At 39.0% G+C, this 11,157-nt stretch overlaps 1 protein-coding gene, 1 non-coding gene and 1 pseudogene across 2 annotated transcripts; 2 read left to right on the top strand and 1 right to left on the bottom strand.

Moving 5' to 3' along the window:
* Positions 1-1,955: 1,955 nt before the first annotated feature.
* On the top strand, positions 1,956-3,259 carry LOC110045385 (sphingomyelin synthase-related 1 pseudogene; annotated as a pseudogene).
* Positions 3,260-4,525: 1,266 nt separating this feature from the next.
* LOC110045383 (sphingomyelin synthase-related protein 1-like) lies at positions 4,526-9,080 on the top strand. The gene is made up of 3 exons (XM_020750986.2): positions 4,526-5,342; positions 6,252-6,402; positions 6,957-9,080. The coding sequence occupies exons 1-3, from the start codon at positions 4,560-4,562 to the stop codon at positions 7,307-7,309; spliced, it is 1,287 nt and encodes a 428-aa protein (XP_020606645.1). The 5' UTR covers positions 4,526-4,559; the 3' UTR covers positions 7,310-9,080.
* Positions 9,081-10,320: 1,240 nt separating this feature from the next.
* On the bottom strand, positions 10,321-10,392 carry Trnaq-uug (transfer RNA glutamine (anticodon UUG)). Its single transcript has one exon. It is a non-coding gene; the product is annotated as a tRNA-Gln (tRNA).
* Positions 10,393-11,157: the final 765 nt, after the last annotated feature.

Genomic DNA, 11,157 nt, shown 5'->3' with positions numbered 1-11,157 from the left:
GACTATCAAATAAGCATATCATGTAAGTTTCTGTTTTGTTCCGTGCAATGAACCTAAGTTTGGACAGTTAACTCTTATTTTCAGTGCTTTTTACAGCTTTATTTGGAAATAACCTCATTTTTTTACCACACCCAGTGGACAAATCATCTCATGCCACGTGACAGACCTTAAAATGTTACGATTTTTTTGGTTTATGACATCACGACACTATTGGTCTTTGATCAGCCCAAGTGTCGGGATTTCTACTTAAAAACCTTGCAAAGTAGAAATGTTGGCGCGAAGTCAGTCGGTCCAAAAGTAAACTTTTGAGAAAAGTACACTTTAAGTTTCTTACACGAAGTATTAAGCGTTTAACGAGCCACAAATAGCGGGGGTGGGGGTGCAGATTGGGTCTCGGGGGAGGGGGTGCAATGGTTGTTCTATTTTGTAAAAAGTTACCGCAGTTGTGGGAAATATTCCTTTTCATAAGGGAAATGAATGAGCCTGTGGTGGCAATTTGAGGCAAAGCTTTTCACAAATAATTATACCAATCGAGTTGTGCATGTCTTAAAAGTTTTTTTCTAAATAGTTTCGTTCATATAAGTTAAAAATAATCTATATTTTTGGTCACGTTCTTATAGTAAACGGTCGTTGCTATGGCCGTTGTTACGTGAAAAAACTTATACCACTGTGTACTTTCCTTAAATTTCACACTCATCTGGAAAGAAATTCGGCAAGATCGTTTCAAAATGTTTTTGACAAGTCCTCAAGGGTCTTAAGTCTTGTATTTCCAAGAAATTGAATTTTTCATGAACATCGCCATATTTTAGGGTATCATACCCCCATAAGGTGTGGGGAGAAGAGGGAAGACCTGGGTTTTAGTATGCTGCACGAGAAGACCGGGCGAATATAAATAATTCAATTACTATTTTCACAATAACTGTCTAATTTCTCGCGCGCTGATTGGCTCATTTTTATCATCAATAAGAGCCTGACGGACGGATAAAACTTTATTTTATGCAAGCTTTCAAGTTCAAGTTTCAGCTGTCAAACTGTCAACTTTTCAACCAATAAGATTTTATGGACTTTTTAAAGTAGTCAATCTTGCGGCTCGTGGTTCCACAGCCACTTTGACAATGTTATGACCCAATTTATCATCAATAAGAGGACAGGCGCATAAAAAAAACTGACGTCAATTTGTTAAATAGAACTTTTTTTTGCGGTTTTTGTTTTTAGGCAATATTATTACTTCAAACGACCATTTCAAACCTTATACACTATTTTTGTGCGAGGTAACAGCTGAAATGGTGCGCTAGACCATATTTTGTTGGGAGGCTCTAATATTTTGGCAGAAATCACTGGGTAGCCCATTCGGGTCCATATTCACCGGAATAGGGACCGGTGCATAACACGTGCACCGCAATATTCTGAAGTACTCGAGGACGCCTGACTCGAAAAACACCTGCAATATCCTAATTGAATCTGGCTTACTTTCCCGAATTCAACTTGAATATGACAAGTCAGCATTCTTGAACATTATTGAACACGCCAGGTGTTCGTCACTTGTTGCGTGCACACATGATTAAACACTCTCGAATACTCCAGGTGTACGTCACATATGACGTGCGCCTTGAATACCTGAGGATTCTAAGGTGTCACTTTAGGGGATTCGAGGCTAGAATACTCCACGATATATTCTCTTTATTTAGCCCAGTTTACATTACAACTTATCACGGAAGGAAAACCTTTGCTTTTTTCCACACTTCACGGTTGTTTCAATGCGGTTTAAAATCATTTCAGTCATCATTTTCAATTTGTGGTACATTTTAATTTCCTTTTTAATACTGTTCGTCGCGACCATTTTAGCGAAATCTGAGCATGTGTTCACTAGTTTTGTTTGTCCAGCTAAAACATGTTTACATTGCAAATTATAAACTTTTACTCTGATTGCATCCGACCTCTATGTACATAGTTCACCCTAAAGCCAAAACAATACCGTTTCTTCTCTGGTCTTTCTGAAGACATGGGGCAGGGAAAAAACGTACATCAGTGGACTTGTGAAGATGTGGGCTTGTGGCTTGAAGGAAACTGTTTCGATGACTATGTGAATCTGTTCAGTAATGAACATAGGATCGACGGAAAAGCGCTTCTTGTCCTCAACGAAGATGACTTGAGAAATCCTCCGCTTAAGTTAAAGATCCTTGGCGATATAAAGCGATTATGGCTTGCGATAAGTTCTCTTCAGCAAAGAAACAACCGGCTGACTTCCTTAGTACTGCCCACTGGATCCAATGGATACGTTAAGCGAAACAAGATTGATCAGGTTGATAGCCTGGGCAGGTTTATGGTTAGTTCAGGTGAACGGTGGCCTCGGGATTTCGAAGATCCTGATAACGAAGGAACGGACTGCATTCATCCCTTTTCGAACATTTCGGAAACAGGGAAAATGTTCATTAGTTTGTTGTACGTGTCTTCAGCGTTTTTTGTTTCTTCGTTTGTCGCGGTTTTCGTAGTTCACGATCGTGTTCCAGATATGAAGAAATATCCCCCTCTGCCTGACATTGTCTTAGACAACTTACCTGTTATCCCATGGGCCTTTAAACTGTGCGAAGGCACGGTGCTTATTTTGACTGCCTTTTTATCGGTCGTCTTGTTCTTCCACAAACACAGAGTTATTATTGCACGGCGAGTGGCTGCTATGTATGGGACACTTTTTCTTCTTCGCTGTTTTACAATGTTCGTCACATCACTTAGTGTTCCTGGAATTCATTTGCAATTGGAATGCTCAGCCGGAAAGGTAAGAAGAGGAAATAGATTTATGTTTAGCATCTTAAAAACCCATTCAGTTATGAAAATGAAACTTTTTTTTTAAATCTAAGGTTACATCTAAGCAAACCTTAATCTTATTTATTTCAGATAGCACCAGATACGTGTTTAGTAACGAGTTCTCCAGCAAAATGTTCGAGGCGGATGCACTAAGCTCTAAGTACTAACATGTAAATTAGGTATTAAACAAGTAATTAACAAATAAATAAATAAATAAATAAAAATAAAACAAATTGATTAATTAATCGTGCGGCGAGAAAGGAGATAGGGGTGAGTGATATAAGTACTTGTGCGCACTTGTCGTGCCTACGTTGCTTCTTCACATTACAAAGGTATATATATTTGCTTCAGAAAACTCCTTGCTTTCCTTGTAGTACTGTTCTTTCTAAAACAAAGCAATTTGTTCCTAGCGCACGCGGAGAGGATTAGTCCACGTTACTAAAAAAAAAGTAAATTCTGCTCATCAGAAGGGAAACAAATTTCCTGGGAAAAAAAGGGGAAAACGTCACGCACTACGGCTACTTGTGGCACTGATCGGCTCAGGAAAGTTTCAGATATTCAAGTAGCGTGGACTTCGATGGCAGGGAAGCCTTTATGTTGGGGAGAGGCGGAGGCGGAGTGTTCGGCAGGTCCAATAGACCGATGAGGAGATCCGACTTTTCAACATCTGTTTGGCCTCCCTTAGGACGGCAGATTCGGCTTTACCAGTGGCTCTAACGTGATACAGTACGTCGACCGCATGATCAACTTGAAGTCATAGGCCTTGGCAAAGTTCAGAACTCTTGAGAGGTATACTGGGGCCCATTGTCTGACATAAAGTTTATCCGGCACACCATAGCGGGCAAAGTGTGCTTTTTTTTACTGAGACTTGTAGCAGTCATGTCTTCGTTCAACAGATTCACCTCAAACCAGTCACTGTAGTGGAGTAATCTACCACAACAGCATATCATTGAGCCCTCCTTGGTTGAATAAGTCCTGCCAAATGAATTCAAGAGACAACATCGGTTCTCTCGCGAGCGACGAACAATCACGCTCGCACACAATGAACATTTGACACTCTCTTGTGGAATTGCAGCTTGCATTTTAGGCCAATATATTATCTTTTGAGCACTAAGAATCATACTTTTACTGCCTGTGTGGCCAGGTTAGAGTTTTTCAGCTTAGAAGACTGAAGCTGCGCGGGGGAACGGTGACTTTATGTGAGTTGGACAGTACATCAAGGTATACCGTTAGCTCATCCCGCAATGGATAGTAATGGCGTAGTGGTGTGCGAACCTGATCCGTGAGCCACAAACTCACACAGAACTGACAGAGAAGAATCCACTTTGTTCCCAGCTTTTATTTCTTCCAATGCGCTCGGATACATGTTAGGGAAGTGTAGTTCCAGGGTCTCTCCCTCCAGCTCTAGTTTACTAATAAAATCAATAACCTAAATTAACTATTTTGAGCGGTCAGTGAGAAAAGCTCAATCAATGCAACTTTTACTTGAGGATACCACTTGTTGTATGGAGTGAAATGTAATCGTTAAAGTTGTCCTGGGTCACAACAATAAAAGCAGGTACACGGAAAGTAGACGTGTCTACCTAAAACATTGATAACTCAAATACCTGCTTCAATATGGTCCCATTTACTGTTTACTGAACTCCCACCGTATTTTTGATTGCTATAACCGAAAGAGGCTGGTACCCAATTTTTATTTTCTTTGACGTGGAGAGTGCGTGGCAGCTAAGCCAGATAGAACACATGATCGCGCAATGAGAACAGCTGAGAAAAATATGGGGCAGGGAAAAGACGTGTATCAGTGGACTTGTAAGGATGTGGGCTTGTGGCTTAAAGGAAACGGTTTTGATGACTATGTGGATCTGTTCAGTAGTGATCATAAGGTCGACGGAAAAGCGCTTCTTGTCCTCAACGAAGATGACTTGAGAAATCCTCCGCTAGAGTTGAACATTCTTGGCGATATAAAGCGCCTATGGCTTGCGATAAGTACTCTTCAGCAAAGAAACAACCGGCTGACTTCCTTAGCATTGCCCACTGGATCCAATGGATACGTTAAACGAAACAAGGTTGATCAGGTTGATAGCTTGGGCAGGTTTAGGACTAGTTCAAGTGAACGGCGGCCTCGGGATTTCGAAGATTCTGATGACGAGAGAAACGATTACGTTCATCCCCTTTCGAACATTTCGGAAACAGGGAGAACCCTGATTAGTTTGGTGTACGCGTTTTCAGTATTTTTTGTTACGTCGTTCATCATGGTGTTCGTTCACGACCGTGTTCCAGATATGAAGAAGTATCCACCTCTGCCCGATATTGTCTTAGACAATGTTCCTCTTATCCCATGGGCCTTTAAAATGTGCGAGGTTACGGCGCTTATTTTAGCTGCCGTTTTATCCACGGTCGTGTTCTTACACAAGCACAGAGTAATTATTTTACGGCGAATGGCCGCTTTGTGTGGTACAGTGTTTCTACTTCGCTGTGTTACAATGTTCGTCACTTCACTCAGTGTTCCTGGAATTCATTTGGAATGCTCGGGAAAGGTGAGACGACGGAAGAGATTTCTGCTCAACATCTGAAGGACTTATTGAGTTATGAAAATGAAACGTTTTTCAAAGCTAAGCTTACATTTCTTATGAAGCATAAGTTTATTTGCTGGATAGTACTAGATAGAATTAACGCTGTTGTCCAGGTGGAAGGACTTTTTTTTATGTCGAAGACAAGTTATTTACATAATTATATGTCGATTGTTTAAATTAAATTGTGGCGGTATTGTGTTTTTGCTACACATTAATCATTAATAGTAGTAATGTAGTTAGGATTTGAATATTTGTAATTGAAGATAACTTAAAATAGTTTTGTAATCTTGCCATCTTATTCCCACAAAGTGCATTTTGCAAAAATTTCTGAGGTGAATTGATAGACCAAGATTTTTGTGAAAGAAATAATCAGAGCATCAAAGCACAAGCATGACCATAGGCTCAGGCAACATATGCAGATGCAGTAAGATATACACTTAGTTACTGGTCCGAGGGAAATAGTTGGTTTATTCTCTCCAAGAATCTCAATGTTTCCCTTGACTTTGTCATGGGAAACTTCAATATTCCTGGGAAAGCAAAACTAACTGTTTCCCTAGGGACCAGTAATTTAGTGTTTTGCTGTATGGCTGGAGTTAAGGGTAAAGTAATAAGGCAAGTTAGCGGGAGAGCAGACAACAATGATTGCTTAAATGTCCCTGGCAGGGCATTTCTATCTTCTTTTTTTGGTAGTTATCTCTTAATTTAGATTTACTGTAGTTACGTGACCATAAATCAACAAATAAAAGTGTGTGTTATTTTCAAGTTATCTCCAGCTACATAACAAGGTCAGTTATCATTTCACAGGTGTTTATTCAGGTGTTATAAGTGCCTAAAATATGGAATAATAAGTCAGCTGTTATTTCTCTTCTCTAGTTGTATGGTGACACCTGGACAAAGATAAGCAGAGCATTTGAGATCTTCTTTGGATTTGGCCTGTCTGTGAATGGCGTGCGAACCTGTGGTGACTACATGTTTAGTGGCCATACAGTCTCCATCACCCTGTTAAATTTCTTTGTCACTGAATGTAAGTAAATTTTTACAACAGTGTTTCTTCAGGTACCTGTTCAGTACCATGTTTTTTTTTTGTTTTTTTTTGTGGAGGTACGCTGGCCTCACATTTAGTGCACTCAACTCCAGATTGAGCAGTCTGGGATCAAACCCTGGCCAGGGACATTTTGTTGTGTTCTTGGGCGAGACACTTTATTCTCACAGTGCCTCTCTCCACCCAGGTGTGTAAATGCTTACCAGCGAATTTAATACTGGGGGTAACCCTGTGATGGACTAGCATCACATCTAAGTGGGGATAGGAATACTCCTAATGGCTTCCTACTACAGAAAAACAGAGATAAGTGCCAGCCTGATGGACCACTTGGCTTGTATCCAGACTTTACTTTTGCCTATAGGTACCTGCTTTGGAGGGTTGGCTGAAGTGATTGTGTGTGATTGAAAAAGTGATGTATTGAACACATTGTTCTGTAGTGTGACCTATGTAACAACATCAGAGACACTCTGGCTTTACTGATATAGTCATGTGGATAATTGCCAACACATTTTGAGCCAGATGGTCTCTTTTCACAGACACACCTTCTTATATGTACTACCTACACACTTGCTGCTGGGTCCTGAACATTTTTGGAATCTTCTTCATTCTGGCTGCGCATGAACACTACTCCATTGATGTGGTAATTGCTTTCTACATTTCTTCCCGTCTGTTCCTTTATTACCACACCCTAGCTAACACCCGAGCACTGAAGCAGATTGACAGCAAGAGGACACGTGTGTGGTTTCCATTGTTTTGGTTTTTTGAAGAAAAGGTTTCTGGCAAGGTGCCAAATGAATATGAATGGCCTCTTAAATGGCCAAGCTTTCTTTGCCAGAAATCTAAGTCTCAATCAATTCCCTCAGAGCCCTGCTGTTTTAAAAGAGACTAACTTTAAGCTACAGCTAGCCAGGGCTACAACTCTGATAAACACTGTTTCAGGACACTGGCAAAATTGATGCTTATACATGTAATATATAATTTATTGTGATAAAGATAAATCAGCATATTGGGAGAATGGTTGAGAATTTTGGGATGATGTAGACTACAGAAATTTTTTGTACTGCTTGAACGATGTTTATTAGAATATTGTAAGTGCCCTTTTTATCTTCAATGAATTGACCTCTACATATGGTAGTACTGTATCTTGCAGATTTTGTGATACATGAACATTATGCACTGAAATCTGCACTTGTTGAAAGAGACAATGTTTTGCTAGATTGGAACTGATTTATTTCAAATGAAATTTTCAACTCTTTGATTAAGTTAGGCCATCACACTTTTTTATGTACACTTCATTATTGTTTTGAAGCAAATGATAGTTTTGGCTTAATATTCTAACATATTCCAAGGATTAATATTCTTAATCATGACTGATACTTTAGCTTTGTCTGAATGTAACATTTATTCTTACAAGTAGCATATGAAGTGTTTTCAGTGAAGTGCTTTAAGGAGTCTAACATGTGTGTAAGTCTTAGGGTGAGCAAAACCGCACTAGTCATCCATGACTCACAGCCTTGGTTTGGCAATCATATGAGTCCATTTGACCGATCTAGTAACAGGAACCAAAAACAACAAATGCAAATTCCTTTTATTTTGCATGCATGAAAATCTTGAAATGTTTAGTGTGATTTTTGTGTAAGATCAGACCACAACATCTCTTCAAAGAAACAAATTCTAATTCTTGAATAAATAGAAACAATAGTAAACTAAACTTGCAATAAAGTACATTGTAGACTTTTTTTTTCATGGATTTTTGTCATAAATAAGGGGCAGATTTACTTATTTATCAAACATTATATTATAATTTATTGGGCAGATAATTTATCATTGATCACAGAAAGATTTGTATTTACACTTATACTTATCACAAAATGTATTGGTACACTAGTAATAATAATAATAATAATAATAATAATAATAATAATAATAATAATAATAATGATAATAAAATTGGACTGTTGCCATAGAAAAAGGTAACACTTGATACCTGCTATGTAAATACATGTATTGCTCCAGAAAATACCCATACTTCCCTCACAGGTCCTCACAGGGGGGACTTTTGGTGTGAACCCCTCACCCCTCTGGAAATTCCAGTTCAATCTCATGCTTTTCTTTAAAAGCCCTGCTAGACCTCCTCTGCTGCAGAATTTCCTATGACTCTTAGTTAGGTGTATGGATATTTTCTGGAACAACACAATAGCCAATATCAGATCATTTTGTATCATATTTATCTTTGAATTTTTTGGAATTTAGTTGAAATAATACTCCCGGGAGTTATGCTTGTGTGATCGATTTTGAAAGAAAGTGAAAAGTACCTAAGAAAAGCTTTTGTTACAGACGAAGGTGTGGGTTTCTGTTACGACATCTTACTTAAGCAGAAATAGTAGCAAAATGATTTTGTCAATGAAATTTTTACCCAGCTATTTTTGTGGCAGTAGAATGATATAGAGGCTACATTGCAAATTATTGAAAATTTACGGTTTTGCAGGAAATTATAGTATTTATAATATGTACTAATATATTTTATAAAGATCAATCAGTATTGTATGGTGAAGTAAATTATTAATTGCTATCTCACGTCTAGTTCCCAAGCCGTTGTCAAACGCTTATTGAAGTCAAAGGCATGCGGTGAAAAATAAAAGAGAAACGACAAGGAAAAAGTGCGCTGATCCTTATGCTTGCTTTTTCTTATGGTTATGCTTGCGACGCTTATCAAACTAACTGAAGTTCGTCTGCCTCATTCAGGATTTACAGTTAAGTTCTGAATTTTTTGGTCCGGACGGCAATCTGCAAACCAATTTTCCAAACCTTGAAAAAAGTATGGACAGTGAAGGTAATGTCTGAAAAGGAGACGTGGAATTATTTGCAATATGCGAAAAGTACTGAATTGCTAATGTGAAATACACACTCAGCTAACTGAATTTCATGTCAGCTTAAATTTCGTCTTAGACCAAATCTCGAGACCCCACCCCGTATAGTTACGATGGTATGTTAATGCTCGCAGTGCATCATGGTTACAACTCGTAAGTCAGTAAAAACTACTAAAAGTTAAAAAAAACACCTCTGTCTAGAAAATGAAAATAATAGTCCCGGGGGTGGACTCCCATATGAAAAGGATAATCGTCGGAAAATTTGAATACATTAAACCCCTAAAGGAGACCAATCTGGGTGTGGCTCAAGCTGTTTTTTTTTTTTTTTTTTTTGACCTCTACCTGTAATATAACGGAATAGGGCACGGTTACCAGTCGCTGTTCAGGAAAGGAGCTCGCGCTAGTAGACCGGACTCCAGAGACCGGCAGAAATCGAGCCTAAAAACAGAGCCTAAAAGATACTTAAACAGCTAAGTATCCGAGACTATATCCGTACGGCCAGGAAAGCTTTTTTTAATTCAAAAAGGCAGAGCAATTCATCCCTATGGTCTTAACATCCGCCAAGAAACACATTCAGTAATTTCCTGTTATTACGTCATTTCATTATTTTATTTCACCTTGTCTTTATTTTAAACTGTCAATGAGTTTAGTTTTACTTATTTCCGGTATTACGCTAACAAACCACAAAAACACCCCTTCCAATGTCAAATTCTCATTGTAACTGAAGAAGGCTGGTTTGGCCAGCGGAAATATAGTATATCTTTAAAAAAAAATCATGCTACGTTGTATTGGTCTTTGCTTTTGTATTGTTCAAAAAATAGTGGCGTCTCGTCATAAACACCCTTAGTGAGACGACAATCCTTGATTTATACCCCTAAGCGAGACAACGAGCATCCCCGACCTTTCCATATCGGAATTTCCCCTTACCCCCGGGAGTATGGAAAATACCAAAATGTGCACGAACTCTTTGAATCAAAAATGCGTTGTGGTTTTCATGTATTCCCGTCGATAAAAAAAACAGAGTCCTTGAAGGTCCCACCGAGATTTGAACTCGGATCGCTGGATTCAAAGTCAAGAGTGCTAACCATTACACCATGGGACTTTGCACAATGTAAGAGTAAAATACGTAAACTAGAACAGTGTCATAAGGCGATTGCAACTAGAACTATGTAGCCAACTGTACGTTATATTGGGAAATTACTCTCCGACCTCTCGCAAAAACGACCACGTACAAGGATAATTAACATTTTGTCAGATTGCCATGAGTCAGGAGCCCTGCATGAGTTTATAGACGACAAACCCTTTATTCGGCTAGGAAAATTTTTCTCCGGACATGATATTTTTTTCCCGTGTAACAATTTTTTTTATTTTTTTTCGGCTCACCGAATTTTTCTCATCATTTTTTTTCTTCGTACAAGTATGCTTGTCAAAATCATCCGTATTCCCCTTCAAAAGTCAAATGGTCCACCCCTAACGTTCTTCTTTATGGATAACGTGGACATTTCAGTGACATCTAAACGGAGCGATAGTTTGAACAGGCGCCAAAATTGTGACGGGGCGTTCACTTCTCGAGTTGAATGAAACTTGCGAGGAAAGCTTGTGAGACGTTTTCTTTGGGTTTCCTTCCGTAATTTTCCTCGCACAGGCTCCTCTAGAGTCGTCTAAATTCTGGAAAATTGTGACAGACGACAGAAGTTTACGGAAAGATCCCAAGTAATAGCGTCGCTGAGAAATATATGCCATGTGCAAGCCAAACGAACAGGGAATGCCGGATGCAAGGGTTTTACTTGCTTGCCGTTGTTTGCGACGCCATGGCTGTCATCGATCAAGTTCATTGAAGTTTAAAAGGATAAGCCCCAAATGTGAG

Source organism: Orbicella faveolata, unplaced genomic scaffold, assembly GCF_042242905.1.
Source record: "Orbicella faveolata isolate gen_17 unplaced genomic scaffold, um_ofav_v1 contig_1, whole genome shotgun sequence".
Taxonomy (NCBI): domain Eukaryota; kingdom Metazoa; phylum Cnidaria; class Anthozoa; order Scleractinia; family Merulinidae; genus Orbicella; species Orbicella faveolata.
Note: the sequence above shows the minus strand (reverse complement) of the source record. Positions and strands in the feature narration are given on the sequence as shown.

Coding starts and splice junctions, on each gene's coding strand:
- LOC110045383 (XM_020750986.2), top strand. CDS start 4,560: ATGAGAACAGCTGAGAAAAATATGGGGCAGGGAAAAGACGTGTATCAG. Junction 5,343..6,251: donor ATTTGGAATGCTCGGGAAAG/GTGAGACGACGG, acceptor TCTCTTCTCTAG/TTGTATGGTGACACCTGGAC. Junction 6,403..6,956: donor AAATTTCTTTGTCACTGAAT/GTAAGTAAATTT, acceptor CTCTTTTCACAG/ACACACCTTCTTATATGTAC.